This window comes from Excalfactoria chinensis, chromosome 1 (genome assembly GCF_039878825.1).
Source record: "Excalfactoria chinensis isolate bCotChi1 chromosome 1, bCotChi1.hap2, whole genome shotgun sequence".
NCBI lineage: Eukaryota > Metazoa > Chordata > Aves > Galliformes > Phasianidae > Excalfactoria > Excalfactoria chinensis.
Genome location: NC_092825.1, coordinates 129,465,203 through 129,484,899, shown reverse-complemented (window position 1 = coordinate 129,484,899; position 19,697 = coordinate 129,465,203). Strand labels below are relative to the sequence as shown.

General features: G+C 45.7%; 1 protein-coding gene across 1 annotated transcript in view; it reads left to right on the top strand.

Moving 5' to 3' along the window:
- The first annotated feature begins 2,450 nt into the window (after positions 1-2,450).
- The window catches only part of SEPTIN10 (septin 10), a 61,907-nt gene continuing 44,660 nt past the window's right edge, over positions 2,451-19,697 (top strand). The window contains exon 1 of the mRNA XM_072340036.1: positions 2,451-2,536. Within this exon, the coding sequence (XP_072196137.1) occupies positions 2,528-2,536 (9 nt within the window). The 5' untranslated portion in view covers positions 2,451-2,527. The remainder of the gene's footprint in view (positions 2,537-19,697) is intronic.

The following is a 19,697-nucleotide window of genomic DNA, read 5'->3' as shown; positions in this document are numbered from 1 at the left end:
TCTGGATGGATCTGGCTTGTTTCTTGGAGGAGACCCCTTGGTTTCAGCGCTGAACAGTTCTAACTTCTTTTGGAGGTGTAGTTTGGTGTAGGAACACGATCCGGCCAGGGGTTAGGAACTGGGGAAAAAACAAGAGGTTTCTCTACAGTGCAACTATTACAGATACTGCAGTTTCTTCCCTATCTAAACCATGAGGGCTGCTTATGCCTGAGAAAGAGCATAATTACATACATTAGGTATAAAGAAAGCAATTCTCTGTTATTCCCCTCTTCTCCACCAGTTGATAGCCTGCGCTGGGAAATACGGTAGGCAAAAGACAAATTCCACATAGAGTATCACAAAGCATAGAAGGCATAGGTGATGCATGCAGCTGTGAAGGGATTACCTTGGTTAAAAAGAAAAAGGACCTCTTTGGAACTGGTATTTTCAAAGGTGAGTTTTTTTGGAGCTGAACTTGGATTTGTTGTGAATATTTTAATTAAAGTTTTTTTTAATCATGTAAAATAATTTTGCAATTGAGCATAGCATGTTGTGTCACCACAACTATTGCAGAGCTCATACATAATGTTTGAACAAGGACAGGAGAAAGAAGTTGAACTGCTTGCTGTCGTGCTGCTGTTACAACCAGATCTGAAGAGACTTCCACCTAAGTAAGTAAGTGGTGGTCAGATAATTGCATGCATAGCTTCTGGTGCTTACTTTCCATGGGGAATGAGAAAGGTTGATTAAGGAAGTAATAACACCAGATAAATCAACTTAAACCTTGGAGAACGTGAGATTTATGGAAGTGAATGTGAGACTGAGAAGAAAACGGATGGATGTGGGGAGTTGCAGCTGAATTCCAACTTTTCTGTGTATGGTTTGTAGCAATCTGAAAAAACATGGCTTATTTCTTTTATGGTGCGTAATGTACACGAACAGTTCCTGGTGCGCTTATAATACTTCGCATTTTCTTTCCTGTAGGCTTATATGACTTAGCATGTACTAAAATCAGTCAAGCAAAATGGTTTCTAATGTATTGCTCGGTCAAGGGAGAAATCCCAAATGTAGTTTATAACTGCAGGCACAACCAGGCTGGGTCAGCACTTGGACATCAATCAGTTGTCTCTAAAGATCACAGCCATAGGCATCCTACACAAAATTAACACTGAAATTCATATAGAAAATATCAGAAAGCTTTCAGTGTTGCTTTGTAAAGCTTCTAAGACTCACAAATGGCTTAACTGCTGCTATTTGTATGTAAATAAGCTGAACATGTTTTGCGGCTTCTTGGTATGTCCTATGGACTGCATTTCAGTGTAGAAAGAGTCAAAGGAACTGTAAGTCATCAAACAGCACCAAGTAATTTACTTGTGATGGCACAGAAGCCTGTGAAGGTTGGTTTTCTCTGCTTCCCAAGTGTTGGGAAACACTTGTTTTCTTGCAATAACAAACGGTGCATGTTAATGTAAATCAGCATAACGCAGTCATCCCCCAGCTTTAGTGTATATGCTGGGCCTGTAGTTGGGTGTAACACCAACATTCACATTCCCTGGATCTTCTTTTGCAAGAATTGTTATTTTTAGCAGTAAATATTTTAATTTCCTTCAGCATCCCCGGGAGTATCGAAATATCTGTCCTGGTAGATCAGCTCTAGATCAACGGAGTCGTTTGGAATACAACCATTGCAACATGAACATTAATATAGTGCTAATGGGTCTTGTATTCATGAGTAAATTAACTGTGGAAAAAAAACATTATTTTTTTTAATTGAGACCACTCTGGATTCATTAATTCAGAGTTTTGCTATAAGGACTGTGCGTCCTCCACAACCCCCTGTTCTGAGAAGGGGCCTCTGAAAGGAGGATTTATTTTTAGTCCCTTTAATAGAAGCCAAATCAAAGTAATTCTTGCTTATTTGCATTGTCTGACGTACTTGGCGGGCTGTTTTTTTCCCCAGCTGAACAATCACAGTGGTAGGTCTGTTTATTTTATTTTATTTTCATTTTGTACCACCAGCGAAAGTGTTGTCATCTCCATAAGAAGCTGCCTTGTCCCTTCCTGGTCAGCTTATGGAAATATAATGGCAGGCTGCCTCTGGAAAAGAGGAAGAAGAGAGTAGTAGCGGTCTCTCCCTTGCCCTCACAGTATATCATAACCACATTTCTTCTGTCCACTCTGTGGTCGTACAGCCTTACGGCAAAGCAGAGCAGTTTGCTGATCCTGCTGGAAACCAGCTTCTTTTCCCTCGTATTGTGGAGCAACAGCAGCCTGCTGAGCAGCCTTGCCTCACAGCTGCAGGCCCCATGCACTGTACACTGTGTATGTTGCTTCTCAAAACAAAGGGCCGGGACAGAAGGGACAGTAGGCTCAGATGGCTTTATGGCAATGCTGGAATAACATTTGAATCCTAGACCGCATGGTGAGCTGCTTGCAGGAGTGTCCTGGCAGCTCAGCTGTGTGATTTCCTCACATCTAATTTGTCAGTTGCTTGTTGGGTTGGTCTTTTCCTTCAGTGCCTGCACCTTCTTAGTCTGTGTCTCACTGAATGCTCCAGGTAAGATTCTTTATATGCCTTGTCCCTAGTGTTCAAGAGCCGTGTGGATGTGGCACTGAGTGATGTGGTCGGTGGGCATGGTGGGGGTGGGCTGCTGGTTGGACTGGATGATCTGAGTGGTCTCTTCCAACTTTAATGATACTGTCATTCTGTGGAGAAGTTAATAAGGAAAGGGAGATCACAACCTGTTTTTGTGTGAAAATAACACCGGAAAGGAGTGGAAAATGAAAGATGTGGACAGCATGGGATCAGGAGATGCCTCAGGAAAAATAACAAGGTGAAAGGAAGTCTGCATCAAGTGCGTGCATTGTGCACAAATGCCTGCCGGGTGGCCAACAAGCTGGAGGGACTGGAGTTGTGTGTGATCACAGAGCAGCGCTGTTGGAATGACTGGAGAAAGCTCAAACTCCTTCCGTTCTCCCAAAGACATGACATGAGATGCTCGGCAATGCTGTTGCTGCAGATGTAAGCCAGCCCACTGTCATGCTATATGCTGGTTTGTTCCAGAGAGATGAGAGTGACCAGATGAGGAGGCTGGAGGAAATAAGCTCTGTAGCTGATATGTCTCAGTGTGTCAGTGACACATATATTGGTGGTGCAGCCTCACAGATGGGACAGAAGGCTTAACATGAAGAGCATATGTGCACTAAAGAGATAGGGATGTGACCTCCCTGCTGTAGGTCACATTTAGGGGATTACAGCTCGCCTTAATCCATGCACCGTTCCTTAACTTCTCACTGTTGGACAGCTCTCCCGTGTGATTCACAAAGCAGAAACCAGTCTGTTAAAAAACTTGGCTGTAAATTTCTTTTTAAGAACCAGGGTTTTAGCAACTAGAAAGGGCAGAGCAAATCAGGTAGGGCTGAATGGTGGCTAGGAGCTACACACTGCTTAGCAAACGAGCATGCACACACCTGTGCATGGCCTATGTGGACCAAAAGATTAATTCCTGAATGAATTTGTTGCCACAAGTTTCTGCCAAGTGCCCTGCCCACCGCTCTTCCTCCACATCTAAAACAACACTGTGGTTTCAAAGTCAGTATATGAAATAATAAGACAATATGAAGTATTACCTTCTTCTAAAAGAAGCAGCACTACTGTAGCTATCTGCAGGTAGGGCTTGACACGAAGGATCAGACTGAATCTAGCTGGCATGCATAAGCGCAAGATAGAAATGTGAGGGGCAGAGACTGTCATGTGTGTGCAAATGAAATATGGCTTTTGTGGGTATCACTTGTTGAGATGTGAGAGATTTTGTCCTCATGTCCGCCTTCCTGCAGATCTCAGAGCCAAGATAAAGTTCAGAACTGAAGGCCGAGCAGCCTTTAGGTCACAATGCGTTTTTCAGACCCCTGATCCTAAGAGGCTTCATTTGCTGTGGACTTAGCAGGTTGCAGAGCAATGTGCCGGCTCTGCCCACCAGGGTCCCCCACCTCTCCCACCCTGCTGCAGCCCCTCGCCTTCTGGTTTAGCTGTGGCTGCTCCATTCAGCTCTTAGAAGCAGAGCTGAAACAGCTGCTGAGATAAAAGTGAAGTGATGGATGGACGGGGAGAGATAACAGCAGCTATGATGGTGCTGCAGAGCTCTCGGTGTTACTCTGCAGCAAGCGCTGTTTTACCTCATCTGCTGCCCCGAGCCCCTTTCTGACCAGACGAGCCATTAGAGGGAGCTGCAGAGCAATTTATCAGTAGATCAGCTTCAAGGCAATGTTTTCAGACCTATTAAACGCGTATACGGAACAACAACACGTAAACAGTGGGTTCAGGAATCAGCTGTGGGCTTTCCTTCTCGTTGTGGTGAATCAGTTTTGACCCTACAGAGACCAACCTCCCCACCGCTGTACGCACAGCCCTCGGTTTTAAGGCGCTTGTTTGTTTTCTTTGACGCCCCTCCCCGCTGTCCCACAGCACGTGTGTTATTTATACCGATATCTCAAAGACTGATCTCATCCTGAAATAACAATATCTGGCTGCAGCACTGAGGGCAATGGAAGGACCAGAACCAGGAATTCTGCCGGGATGGAGCCGTGCGGTATTCAACTTCCTGAGACAAAAGCTGTTTCCAGCTACATAGTACAAACATGCCCCCAGACTGCTGTCTTGCATTAGATTGCATCTACAAGCAGGGTCTGGGCCTGCTCCAGCATTCTCTCTGCTCGCGTTCATTTGATGGGGTAAGCCAAATGGTCGGCTTGGCCTTAATGCAGCTGTACTGCCACTGAAAGCACGGGGAAACCCAGAGGTAACAGCTCTGCCATGGCAACCCAAAACCTTCCTGCTTTGCTTATGGAGAAAATCAATCAATAAATAAAGACCCAGAACTCTCTTGCTTTCAAACCTCTTTGGGGAATTATTCCACACTGAGGCAGTGCATGAAGCATCAGGAGGGAGAAATCTGAAGGCTTCCATCGTTAGATATTCTGAAGCTGTTGGTAAGAACTCCCTTGACACGTCCCATTAAAGAAAGCCAGGTGAAGCTGTAAGGCTCTTTCAACCCACAGAGCCACAGGATGGCTGAGGCTGGCAGGGCCCTCTGGGTCCCTCTGGCCCACCCCTCTCCAGCAGGGCTACCCAGAGCAAGGTGCTCAGGGCCATGGCCAGGCAGATGCTGGAGATTCCCAAGGAGGAGGAGGACTTGTTTTTGTATTAAAACTCATGTTTATATTAAGAACAAGAAATACAAAACAAGGTCACATCACTTGGAAGCAAACGCTCCTTTCATCAGTGATGTCCTGCCATGGGACAGGCTGACAAAATGCCTATGACAAATGATGCGGGGTGGGACTGCTGGCACAGCCCTCTCTGCAGCCTTGAAGCAGCAAGGAAGGGTTTGCATACCTCCGTGTTTGCAACACAACTGGAATGATTTATCATCTCCTCTGCGCTATGTCAGGACGTTTATGTCCAAACAGCTGAAGTGAAGATTCCAGTTTGGCTGATAAATCACACAGAACACGAAAGCCCCACCACTGGCCCGCCCAGCAGTGCTGACATTGCTGTGCTGCAGCCATGCTGGGCATCCTGCAAACGCAGCACAGGCACTTGGGGTGGTGTGGGCACTAGGCAGGGCTCTGCTGGGGGACCCCAATGCTGAGCACAACCTTGGGTGTCCCCTGAGCAGTCCAGGGCTATGATGGCTGCTGGCTGGTCTGTGCTTGTCGTGCAGCTGGCCGCTGGGTTGTCTGCATGCAGACTGGCTGCTGATGAGGTGCAATTGGGTTTATTTAATTAAAGAAGGGGAAAAAGAAACACTGGCTGATTGAGTTTAAACTCAGAGGTTTATGAGAGAAAATGCCAAAGTTAATTACAGTCACCATCCGTCTGAAAACACCCTTCCTCTTTAAATACCTCCAATGCTGGTGATGTTTTAATATCCTTTTGAAGTTCACTCCAGTGGGGAGGGCTTACATCCAATGATTTTGTTCCCCAGAATCTCCAGCAGCCGATAGAGCAGCACAGCGACCTCATGGCACAGCTTCTGTAAAGGGAACATGGCTGTGGCTCCAACCATGGTGAGCTCAGCTTTGTGCAGGAAGCATCGTGGTTTTTCCTGGGAATGTATTCAAGGAGGTCACTGTGGACACGGTTCTGCAAGGAGCAAGTTGCAACCAGGAACAGCACTCCTTTCCCCAGCATCTTCTTTCCACTACCTGACCATCCCACAGAGTGCAGCTCACCCCACAGTACTTAGGCACCTACATACGTGTGCGCACCTCGCCCTTACAGCTGTGTTCTGATACACGAGATATGGGACACCCTGGGATAGTCCCCCAGTCCACCTCTAAGTCACAGCCCAGTGGGAAAGCACAGCATTTACCCCACAGTGCTCCCGCTGCACAGCTGCACTCCCTGCCCTCACCAGATATGCCTTCATGATGCTGCCTCGTCTCCAGGAGGTGCTGAGGTATTGAAGTTAGCGCCGTGACGTCGGACTCGTGGTGGATGCAAGGTGGCTGTGGGGCTGGCAAGAGGAAAACCAAACCCAGTCCATTCAATTAGAAGCCTATCTGTCTCATTAGGTGCGTGTTCTCTGAAGCAGTCGTTAGCTGGCAACTGAGGCAGAGCTGCTGACAGAGCGTGCAGGGGAGCGTATGAACTCGTGTACTGAGTCCTGTGAATTCAAGGAAAGCACGAGGGGGATTTAATCTGTGTCTGGAAGGGAAAATTCTTCATCCTGCTTCAAAGAGAAATAACATCCCTTTTTGTTGATAAGGAGACGGTGCTGCTGCCAGTCAAACAGCACAGTGACAGCTCCCTGAAGCCTCACTGCTCTTACGGCTGGGATAAAATCTGCCCTAACGGGAGCAATACAGAATTAGGCAATGAGATTAGAGATTGTTCCTGAATCAGCCCACTAGGATTAGCCAGGCTTTGTTCCATGGCAACTCAGCTACGAATAATCAGGGCTGCAAACAGCGCTGTTCCTGTTCCTTGGGTGGAGCACGGAGTCCAACTGCCGGTCTCCAAATGCTGTTGTTGGTGTGTTTGGCCGTTCTCAAGCGTTCCTGCTGCTGTGCTGCAGCTGTTTGCTTAGAGCTGGTACTTTTGCCATCACGGGTGATGTGTACAGAGTTCAAAATCCAGCAGACATGCTGAGTTCATCAGCATGACGGTATGATTGTGCTTCCATATAATTTCAGTGGGACGTGATTTACAGCGCTGGCAGTTTGGGGTTACTCCTGTCCCTGCCCTGAGTCACTGGTGGCATGAGAGGCATGAAGGAAGGTGTGAGACGTGGGCTGGGTGCTCCACATGCAGGCTGGTCATCTGCAATGTGGCTCTACTGGAGGGAGAGCTCAGAACACCACCTCATCTCATTCACACTGCAGTGCTCACACAGCGGTCCCATTCGTGAGCAGCTCAGCTGAGCCCAGGGTAAAGTGAGCAGACTGATGGAGCGGATTTTGGCAAGAAAGGGCCTTGAGAATTTTATAAGAAACAGAAATCAAGCCTTCCTTTATGTTACTTTTTTATAATTATTTTAGTGGCGTTTGGCCTCTTCTCCCAAGTAACAGCAATAGGATGAAAGGCGATGGCCTCAGGTTGTGCCAGGGGAGGTTCAGCTGGGCTGTTAGGCAACATTTCTTCTCAGAAGGAGTGGTGCTGCAGTGGCACAGGCTGCCCAGGGAGGTGGTGCAGTCACCGTCCCTGCAGGTGTTCAAGAGCCGTGTGGATGTGGCACTGAGGGAGGCTCAATGCCTCCCTGGGCAGTCCCTGTAGGTCAGAGCTGTGTAACAGGAGCCCTGTTCTGCCTCTCCTCCCCACATGCTTGCTGGTGTTAATACAGCAGCCACCACTGCTCTGGGCATCCAGGAGCCTCTGTTCTCAGAGTCCTGGTATATGGGAAGAGCAGAATACTCTTGGCATTAACCATCTGGCTGGAGCATGTTGTCCAATCTCCCCTGTCAGTTCTGCCAGGGTTGGCTTGGCCTAGTGGAGACCCTGCGCCTGTAAACTCTTCAGATAAGTTGCTTCATTGAAAGTTATTCTGGAGTGTCCGCTTACTTTTAAAATAATGTAAGAAATAAACACATAATTTGTGCTTGTGGTTGCGTAGGAACTCTGCGTTTGAAGACCATGGCTGCATAGCAAACACCTTGCAGAGAGATGGCAGATGGTCTTTATGGGCCACGTCAATTGGAAACCTGCATGCAAGTTTGCTGAGAACCTGAGTCTCTGTGAATGCAGCCATTGGGCTGTCATGGATTATCCATCCATGTCAGAGCTGCCACATGTGTCTGCAATGTGTTGGGCACTGGTGCTCCATCTGAGAACTCCCCCGGCAGCGTGGTTCACCAGAAGAGTGCTAATATGAGCTGTGATGCTGTAGCTCCTGTGTACCATCAGATACTCTTGTTCCAGCAGCAGTGCTGCTATGGGGCACACTTTTTCCACGAGGGGAAGTACACCTTGCTTCCATCTGTTCCCATTTAAACAAAACTTTTAAACAAGAATAGCACAAAGACTCCCCTTCCCTAAATTACAAGAGTTTATTCAATGCTTCACTTTCTTTTGCCAGGCTCATAAAGAACACCTCCTTTCTAATGCTTTGCAGGGAGAGCACTGATTCTTTTTTCCACGGCTGATTTAATCTGTATATATTGCGGCCTGATATCCTGCAGATGTTTGGCTAAACTCTGACAAAAGAGCCCTAGTGAACCACCATGGGAATTTTATCATAAGCCTCTGAGGAAAAAAATGTCCATCCCATGGGATGTGTCAGAGGTCAAAGAGAAACTGACAGACCTCCTCCTGGTTTTGACAACAGCCATCATCTTAACTTCCATTTACAACAAGTATATGAAGGTTTCTGTCAGCAGTTTGTTCTGTTATTTATATGCTGGTAGGGTAACTAATTATTGCAAGTTCCATACGCTGCTAATCTTGCCATAATGGTATTTCTAGTATGACAACTTTCATCTGCTGACTAAACAAGCAGAGGCTTGCCTTTTCTCAGCGTGGCCCTGAGTCAAAAGCACTTCACTGGGATTTCAGGCCGCGAAGGCTCATCTGTGCAGCCTTTGCACCAGTGCAATCAGGCAAGTTTTAGTTAAAGCAGCGCAGCCCTAAAACACGGGTCCTTAAGTGCTTATATCAGCACAGCCCATGGGGATAAATCTGTGGCAGTAATCAGTCCACGCTAGGATAGCTGCATGGAGCAGATGCCCTCGTCCAACCAAGACAGCCCCACTGACAGCACCAGTGTACAGCAAGCAATGTTCTAATATATCATCACAAAGGTATTTCATAGCAGGTTCTGCAAAAGAAGTATGAAGCAGTTTGTGTTAGAGACGGGGGCTTATAGCCACGAAAATGTGAAAGCAAGTGTTGAAATATATACAGCAGACAACGAAAATGACATTTAGAATCACACAAAAGCGTTGTCATTCACTGCGAGTATCAAGTGTACTTCTTCCATCTGCCCAGTCTAATATAAACAGCATGTACATCTGAAAACACCTCTATCAAAACATTACAGATACTCATCTTGCCTTGGGGAGATGATAAGGGAAGAGAGCAAACGAGGTATGACAGCTGCTGGAGGCATCATTTAGTGCATGGTTAGAAGGCACCCACATTCCTCTCTAATGAGCATGGTGAAAACATACCTAGGATAGCATAGGTGAGATGAGACGGGATGATACTGGTCACAGATAACAACTGAAGCATATTAACATTAAAGTTGTTTTCTCAAATTGTTTTCTCTGTGTTTTTCGGAATGTTTTTCATTCAAAATATTCAAGTTCACCACGAACAACAACAACAGCAACAAAAAGATGTAGCATTTAAAGCTTCACTTTGGATGCTAAATTTACTGGAACAAATGGGAATGTTTTTATTGCCACTATCATATTTAAAACCAAGTCTCCCTTCTGTCTGTTTTATTGTTTTTTTTTTTTTTTACTCTCATAGCAAGCTGTTATGGTTCAATCCCCCGCCTCTTCCCAAATATACACAGCACTAAGCCAGCAAATTCCCTGCATGAATTCCTGTTTGAAGGAGCAACTTTGGTTCAAACTGAAACTCCTGCAGGGAAGGAATCCTAGAGACAGTTCTGAAGGAGCTTGGGCTAACTGATCACAAACATTATTTTCTTGGCTGATTATCCGTGTACTCACATGACTTTTGTCCCACCTCCCCAGTGTGCTATCAGTAAGAAAAGTGAAGCATCAGGATTTGATCTGACCCTCACTGAAGACAGGAGCCAAGCTGCCATCTGACCTTAGCAGTAACTCTGGGTCCTGGCTGGCTCACAGACAATCTCACTCAAAGAACAGAAGAGCAAGAGCCAAGAACCAAGGCCCTCCAACACCTCAACATACAGCGTGCCCTCTTCTGAAAAGTGCTTCAACCTATCCTGGCGTCTTTTGCCCGCAGTCTGGAGGGAAGTACTTAAAAACCCATCAAACAACAGATTTCAGCAGTTGACCCCAGCAGTTCTTCGGAAGGACATCATTTCCCTGATGCTCGTAACTGAGTTACTGGAGAGCTGGCTGGCGTTTGGCCAGAGAGCTGGCTCCTCTGCCTATTGCTGCAATCATTCCAGTCCACTGTCACAACCACTGCCGGCAGACTGAAAAAACAAGGATATGTTAAACATGCTTCAGTTTTCGTAACAGTTTACTAAAGGAGAGCAAACAGCTTATTGCTGACTTAGAGATTTAAGAAGCTGCAGTACTTAGAGACAGATGAGGCCATTTTCTGGTAGCTGTTTCCACACAGGCACTGTTAGAAACAGTGATAAAGTGTTGTTGATTTTCCCGAGCTTCAGAACCAGCCCATGCTCTTGAGACAGCCCTCTGACTGAGCTGGCTGGCACTTACATAAGCAGGACAATAAGGAGAAATACTAACTTAACCAGGGGCTGGAAACATGCTCCCCTGTCTGTGTGATTGATGAGTGGGTGTGATTTTGTGATCCTGCCCTAGTCTTGTGTTTTTACTCACACAACAGACTTGCTGGGATTCAAGTTCATTAATGTAGGAGAAAGCTTTCTCATTGACTTGATATTAAAACAATGAGGCGCAACTATGTCTGAACAAAAACGTATTACGTGTCATCAGAATATGGTGGGGAAATATTACTTATGTTTTCAATCTTATTTCAACCCTACATGGTACTGATATCATCTTTCTCTTACAGTGTAAATTTTAGATTGCTCTTTATCCTGCATTTTCTGTGCATTTTGCTGTAGCAGTTATCTTTGTTAGGACAAGTGCTTGTATCTCCTCATGAATAAATTTAGGCTCCTTCCCTGCTGTTCTGGCAGCAGCTAGAATCAGTGGGGATCCACCACTGCTGTTAGACAGGGATTTGCACAAGGATGAGTTTCCTCATTGCAAGGCACCTGGTTCTCATCCTAATCAGCACTCCAAGGGTCACCAGTGGCACAGTCACAGAGTCATTTGCTCTGCCTGTACAAAAGGCCTGGGACAGAAACAGCCAAGGGATCACACCAGAGCATTGTTGTCGAGGAACAGAGACCTGTGTCAGAAATGTCCATGTTATGTATGTTAATTATTTCACATGTCCAGCCTGAGATATTGAGGATTCAGTTTTTGGAGCCGTTCCCTCGGGCCCTGTCGCTGTCACACAGAGCAGAGCTCAGCGCTGCCCCTCCGCTCCCTGTGAGGAGCTGCAGCCGCCATCAGGCCTCCCTCAGCTCCTCTGCTCTGCGCTGAGCACAGGGAAGGGCCTCAGCTGCTCCTCACACACCTTGCCCTACAGACCCTTCCCCATCTTCATAGCCCTCCTGTGGATGCTCAAGTAGTTTCATGTTCCTTATGAAAATTAAGATAGAAGTCCCTAGGAGGTCTTTACTGAGCATATCCAGCTCATTTTTTTCAAACATGTGGTAACCTGGATCTAAGCAAAAGCATATTTCCTGTCCATCTGCCATTCCTTCCTGCTGAGGACGGTGACACTTGCAACCTTTATACTTTTTAACATGAAAAACAAGTGTCCCTTGTTGCTCTGTCGTAGCACCTGACCTCCCACAGCTGACAAGAACAGAGGCCACCTCTTCCCCCTCCAAACATTTCATTAAATCAGACTGAAGTCAGAATGGAAAATTTCAGACCATCTGTTTAAAGTTAAAAACAATTGAAACCGAGGTTATTTTCTGTCATGAGCTATCAACCATGACTATAGTAATCAGATTTCAGTAAGTTCCTTTAAGCTGCGTTCCTTCTTTATTTATTATTTATTTTCAGTAGAAGTGATGTTTGCAATCTAGAGCTCCAAATGCACTGGAAAAGGAAAAACAAAACAAAAACAAAAACCCACAGAACTCCCCTTGCTGTATAAATAAACAGAAAGAAAATACTCCTCCAAAGCCAAAAACCAGGGGTACTGCTCACTGCTAGGACTCCAACCTGTGTGGCTGCCTGTGCTAACCGAAATGACCTGCTTTTCAGGTGGCAAATGGGTTTGATGCTATCCTTGGTAGCAGATTGCTTTCATCCCCCACCCACAGCTCTTTGACACCAGAATTTACTCAAGGATGTGATTCAGCAGTGGGCTGTTAGTGAGGGTAGTATGGTTAGGTCACAGTTGGACTTGATGATCTTGAAGGTCTTTTCCAACCTGAGCAATTCTATGATTCGACCACTGCCTTGTTATGGCATCAGAGGAGTTAATGGCACAGTCTGCAAACCTTCACAGAGAAAAAAAACAGTTGGATTTTTTTTTATCTTTTGCATTTGTTACATTTTTTACATTTTTCACATATTTGTGGTTATTGCTAGCTAGCAGGTGACCTGCAGGGCAGTGTGCAAGCTTAAATGCTTTAGTGGCTATCAGATCATCAGCTTCACGATCACCTAGCAGTCAGTTTCCACTGGAGAAAGTCTACCAGGGTGAGGATGAGTCTCTAATTGACCACATCCCCAGTGCATCACCATTAGATAACACAAGGAAATGTGCTCACAGTTTGCTGCTTCATCGCGCTGTGGTGAGTCACTCCCCATCAGCTGGCACTGGGGCAGCAGAAAAGCCTGAACTGAGAGCAGAGATGTGAAGGTGGGTATCATTCCCACACAAGGTTTTTTTTCATACGGCGTGTCTCCCATCCTTCTATCAGAGATGAAGGTTTGCCCCGTGCTGCCCCAGGAAGTCTGTCCTCCACTTGTCACCCAGAGCTGAAAATGCTGGCACTTGGGTCGGCTGCTCCAAGGTGTGTGGTGAAGTGCGTACTTCTTGAGCTCAATGGCAGCTGCCACTTCATGTAGGGATTAACCAGCTGCCAGCCTCCAAAGCAATAACACCCACTTCTCACTAACTCCCACTTCTGAAAGCACCCTGGCAGCCATGGGGCTGTATGCCTAGAAGAGGAGAAGGCTGGGCCATGACACCCTGCTCTGAGCACTGCACTCCCTGTGGAGGATTAGCTGCCCCTTGTGGGATTCCCCATCTGACCACAGCCGTCTGTGTACTGCTGTGTCAGACCAGGGCCTGGGTTCCTCCTATGGTTGGGGCACAGCCACTGTGTGTAGGCATCTCCAGGAGATGTCATCTGCCTTGTTTCAGACACCCACCTCCATACAGGAAGCCTAAGCAGCCATTTTTGGATCAGATCATCCTGCAAAGCTGTACTTGAGCAAGACACATCCACCTCTCTACGTTCAGAAATAAATCTGGAAAAATATTTAGCTTTACTTCCTCCGAGGGGAAGTTGGTTCAGAACTGATTTATTGCTGGAGAGGCAATATCCTTATTATACCTTCTCTCTGTCTGGTAAGATAGAGAAGCAGAAGTTAGCAGTATCTTTTAAAATGTCTTGAGAAATGCAGGGTTTCTCATGTTCCTCTGGAGGAGTGGGAGGAGATTTGTGTTGTGAAGTATCTCTGCATTTTTCCCAGTACCAGCATCATTTTGTCACCCACATGTAACCTGTCCACAATAACTGCAATGACTGATGTAAGACTGCGTGTGTTGTTTTAGGTTCTGTCAGCTGCCTGTTCACAAATATAATGGGTACATGAAGTGCTGGTACCAGACCAAGGTGTTTTGAGTTAGTTCGGGGACTCAGAATTACCTCACAGGATGCACTATATTTTATATCATGTCTGCGACAATGTACTTTGCTGCTGTAATCCATTATTAGCTTCTCTTCCAAAGATTAACCTCTTCTAGTTGGCTTCACTGGGCCCGTCTTTCTCTGCAAGCACATTCCCTGAAGAGGTGAAGTATTCCTCCAGTGTACTCCATATCTGACAACTACTCTCTGAGGTGGTATGTAGACCTTAAGAATTAGTTTCAGTGTATGGAAAAAAAATGCTGGAATTTGTGTTTTGTTCAGCAAGTGAGAGCGAGCATTCCTTCCAACGGGAAACAATTTTAATGGTTTAGCTCTTGTAGCAGCATGCCTGTTAAATCCACATTAAAGGGTGACCCAACTGCTCTTTGTCAGTATTTCAGAGCCAAATGGCAAGGCCTTGTGCTGCCCTGCATCCACAGAAATGCTGCACTTTGAAGTTCAGTGCTGGTTATCAGCAGAGCCTGCCGAACTCCTCACCCAAAGTCCCTTCCCCTAGAGCTGAGCAGCCTCATCAGCTGCGCGTGGGTTCTCAGTCCTCCTTTGTCTTTATTCCCTTTGCTGAAAGGATCCTCTTTTCTCCAAAGGGTGTCTCTTCTCATTCACTGGTATCACAGCTCAGTCTGCTCCAGAAACATGCCTGAAGATGACCGGCACATGTTACATCTAAACCAACAGATTGTTCGATGTGAGTTCAAAGTCCTTTGATATTAACCATGTATGTAATGCAGAGTTTGGTTAAAACTCGTGTCCCATCTCAAAATTCCATATGAGAGTTCCTCCTGCCTTTGTCTAGTGCTGAAGCAGCCTGCTGTTCTAGCCTGTTCTAGACTCTTTGTCTCTATCTTCTCTCTTTCTAAGCCAATGTCCTTAATGCCGGTTGTAACTCTCCTAAGACATCTTTTTGTCTTTTCTTAAATAAGTAAATAAGTAAGGCCTGTTAAACAATTTCTGCCCCTTATCAAGCTTTCCATTCCTAAGAAAAGGGGGGTTTTCTTCTCCTTTAGGGACATTTGTTCTGCTTCTCAGCATTACTCATTTTCAGTATACTGGCAGGTAATATAGACAGCAAGTTTTAGCGACAGATTTTCGACATCTGAGTCAGAGGATGTATTATGGAAAGAAGATAATGTTCTTCAGAAGGAATCAGAGCGTTCAATTTAGGACATGCGAAATGTAAAAATCCTCAAAATAAAAAGGTGGCAACAGCTCACCACATTATTCTTGGAGAAAATATGGCCAAATTTCTTCAAGAAAACATGCGATGTCTCTGACATGTTTCATCATCCCTCTTTGCAGGAGAGGTTTAGGTTGGATATCAGGAAAAACTTCTTCACAGAAAGGGTTGTTAAGCACTGGAATAGGCTCCCCAGGGAGGTGGTTGAGTCACCATCCCTGGATGTGTTTAAGAACCATTTGGATGTGATGCTCAAGGACATGATTGAGCAGAGGCTTGTTAGTTAGGGTACTACGGGTAGGTTTTAGTTGGACTTCATGATCTTTAGGGTCTTTTCCAACCTGAGCAATTCTATGATTCTATGATTTTTTGCATGAGTCATGACTTCGTATGAATGTAGTACCGCATGGCTTTCATTTCAGTAACCTGAATTCCATTCTTTCTAATACAAAGAAAAACCTTCAGTCCTGTGTCCTTTCTTTGTGGTTATAAATGCAAATCTTTGTGGAACTGCTGTACAAACAAGCTTCTGTGATCTTTTGACTAAAAGCGATGAGGAACACTGGAAACAGAAGGCTTTTCAAGATACTTCTCGGTTTCTACAATGTTTTCTATGCAAAGGGTAACTAAACAAAGTTTCACAACCTGTTTATGTCTCTTTTGTATTGCAGACAAGACCCTCTGCAGGATCCCTAACTGCATGGTCCTGTGCTAGGCCTTGAAATACCTTGAAGAGAAGTATTGAGACGTCTTTCCTTTCTCTTAGAAAGCCATTCTCCACAGGCATCACCGAAGGCCCCTCATGACCTTCCTCACAGGCTTTCCTTAAAACCCCACTTTGCCGTGCTGCCTAGCAGCAGTAGCAGCAGGCTAGTGACACTACTGCCAATTGCATTGACTGCCTTTATGCCAGCCTTTGATTGTTCCCTCTTTTTTATATACTGCCAACAGACTAAAGGGCTGGGGCAGTGCTTATCTCCTCCTTTTCTGTATACCACTTAGCTCACCAGGGTCTAGTTCACAGTGAGGCTGTCATGGAGATAACAGAATCATAGAATCATAGAATGGCCTGGGTTGAAAATGACCATAATGATCATCTGGTTTCAACCCCCCTGCTATGTGCAGGGTCGCCAATCAGCAGACCAGGCTGCCCAGAGCCACATCCATCCTGGCCTTGAATGCCTCCAGGGATGGGGCATCCACAGCCTCCTTGGGCAACCTGTTCCAGTGCATCACCACCCTCTGTGTGAAAAACTTCCTCCTAATCTCTAACCTAAACCTCCCATCTCAGTTTAAAACCATTCCCCTCGTCCTATCACTACCCACCCTTGTAAACAGTCATTCCCATTTCCATTTGTGTACTCCCTTCAAATACTGGAAGGCCACATTTCTGTGTAGAAATAATAGAGTTAAATGAAGGAAGTAATAAAGCATAGCTTTAGCATGTTGTACATATTTTTAAATGTTTACTAATGGAAAAGATCACCATAGAAAAAATAATTGTTGCTATTTTTGCCCTGTGTAGATCTTTTCATCTATAAAATTCTGAGCGTGTTAATGAAAGACTTAGCACATATCCAAGTACAAATATTTCCCATCTGGAAAGGATGGGATGCTGAGAGAGAAGTAACCCAGTGCCAACAATGTCCTCATTTGACGTTACCGCTGCAGATCTGGGGGTAAGTTTCCATTTTTAATTAGCCAGCACTCTTGGTTTGACAGGTTTATACCCTCCTCTACTTTCTGATGCATGGGCCTGTAGTCACCATCAGATCTTGAGTGTTTGCTATGGGCATGTACCAGCAAATCTTTAACTTCTGAAGTGACTCAGTCATTGGAAATGCCTGCATGCTACTCTGCTTGAGTTCAGCAATAAGGCTAAGTTCAGTCTCAGAGACGAAGTTGGTAATTTCCTTCCCACTGTACCATACATTTTGTGTGGTAAAATCATTCCTCCCCTTAATTTCTTACTGACATTATTAACATTTCAGCTTTTCCTCTGTGGGTTGGCAATCGTCTCTTCTCTGTCGGAAACAGCCAAGCAATCAGTGTCAGCACTAATGCACACCTTTCCCTTGGAGTCAGGCATCCCAGAATTCGTTCTTTTCTGTAGGAAGCAGCAAGCCTTTACCTTTCTTTAATTAAAACCTCTGCAGGTGGTTAGATGGCTTTTCACTTTGCAGTACATCACGGGGAAGAGATGAAGGTAAGGACTTTCTCATCTCCTATTTGACAGCAAGGTAAGTGGTTCCCATACATGATTTGGAGGCCAGAAACTGATATGCAGCACTCTGAGAGTCTAAGTAAGTGCTCTCCCCATTTCACAAGCTAACAAGCTCTCTGCTGTCCACGGGTCAGCTCTGAGTCAGCCCTGGGTTTGTGCCATGGGCCTGTCACGAGGAGCCAGGCAGCCAAATAGGCAAAAGGTGCCACAGTCACACACTGAGCTCCGTCCTTTTGTAGCTGTTTCAGTTGGAATTCCCTTTTCGTTCTCCCCTGAGCAGACAGTGACTCAGACCCTCTTTGGGAGGGGGAGGCTTCACTCAGCTCCTCTCACTGAGCTGTGTCCTTTCCCCTGCCCAGCTCTGCTGGCCCTGATGCTACCTGCCCAGATGGCTCAAAACAGAGAAGAGGAATGAGAAGGAAAGGTGGCAGGTGGCAGCTGTAGTAGGACCAGATCAGGAAGCCTTTCCTCCTTGGGACATGCAACATTAGGAGCTGCATCTTTCTTTCTGGCTGTGCTGTGGCTGGCTGTTTAAAAAACATCCCTGTGCAGCAGACTTTGAGATTCTTGCTTTAAAAAATCCACAGCTTTCTGTGATATTTTCCCCAGCTCAGCCAGGGCCAGCTTCAGACACAAGTTAAAGAACTTGTGAGTGTCAGGCTCAGGTGAGGGGGCGCCTTGATGCTGCTCTGTGTACTGGCTGTAATGCTTTAGGTAAGCAAATTGTTTCAAGGGGTGATCAGTCCTTCCTGTCATGTTTGTTGCATGACCTTTCCTGTGTAAGATACATAAAAGCCTCTTCTGTGGCCTTCCTTTGATAACAGAAATCTGGCAAAGCTGTGGGTAGCCCTTCCCAGGTGCCCTTCCTGTGATGAAGCCACCCTGTTTTGCAAACACTGAATCGGCCAAGATAGCTGCTTTGGTCAGCAACAGAATTTGCCTACATTAAGGGCTGGGAGTGAATGAGTGAAAAAGTGGCAAGCAGGCCTATGGGGACTGCCATACACCCATGCAGTGCTGTTCTTTGTGCAGCCCAGACTACAATAATCCTTTTGTGCAAATCTGAGGGGAATTAGCAGAGGTGTTTGGTATCAGTTGCCAGCTGTTTCTTTCCCCTCCTGTGTTTTTTTTCACTTCTCCTGGTTGGACAGAAAAAGAGATTGAGTTGGCTAGATGGCTGATGTCGAGTCCTTAGATAAGGCACCTAAATATCTGACTTTTATCACTGAGTTCTGCAATCAGTGTAGGACAGGAGAAAGGGTAATGGTGAGACCAACTCATTGCTAAAGCTTGCTAACAGGACAGGAAAACGTGCCAGTGGTACCAAGTCAAGCTCTAAGACCTAGATCTTCACTACTCAAACTAATTAGACAGCACCTCTGAGATCTATAAACCTATGGCTGCTACTCTAACAAAAGTCCTGGAGCCTGTGGTTTTGTTCTTAGTGCAGGACTGAAATGCGACAGCTAAATGGCAATGAGATACCTGAGGAAAAGGAAATCAAGCAGTGAAGTTTTCCAGGTTGGGGGATAACCCAAACCAATCTAAGTCCAAATTCTCCTTAATTATGTTAATAGTAGACGGAGAACAATCTGTTTCTCTCGGCTTTTGACCTGATCACTAGGACTGCTACAAGTATTTCATGTCTCTTCATCCTGTTTTCATCTGGAAGAGGTTACATGGTGTATAGTGTCTTGAGGAGATCAATACCCAAGTAAACTGAAGAATGCGAGTGTTCCAAGAGGGAATAGCAAGCTTTCCTAATGCTGCTTTGATAGCTTCAGAACAGTTTGCTGTTACATGACCACCTTGTTACATGACCTAAGGAAGGCGTATTAGCTAAGGTCCCTGGCCCATGGCAAGAGGTTTGGCTGGAGCAGGTAGATCACAGTGCCATGTTGTGTTCTGCAGCACCATGTGTATGGTCAATGGTTTTGTCTGATCCTTTTAATTGCAGTAGAAATTAAAAACTGGATGCAACATCTGGGATCCAACTATTAACCTAGTTTTCTGAGGTTGCCTAGAATAGTGTGTAGTGTTTTCTGCTTACTTATATTCTGGCATCTATGAGGGACATTATCACTGGCAGACAGAAGGAGCCATAGGGAGCCCAAAGGCCAATCTTGTTGCACAGGGTATGGTCTGTTTTGTTGGAGGTAATTTCACACTGCCATAGGCACCTTTTAGAATCAGCTCCTTGCTGGGGCACCAAATTTGCTGGCAG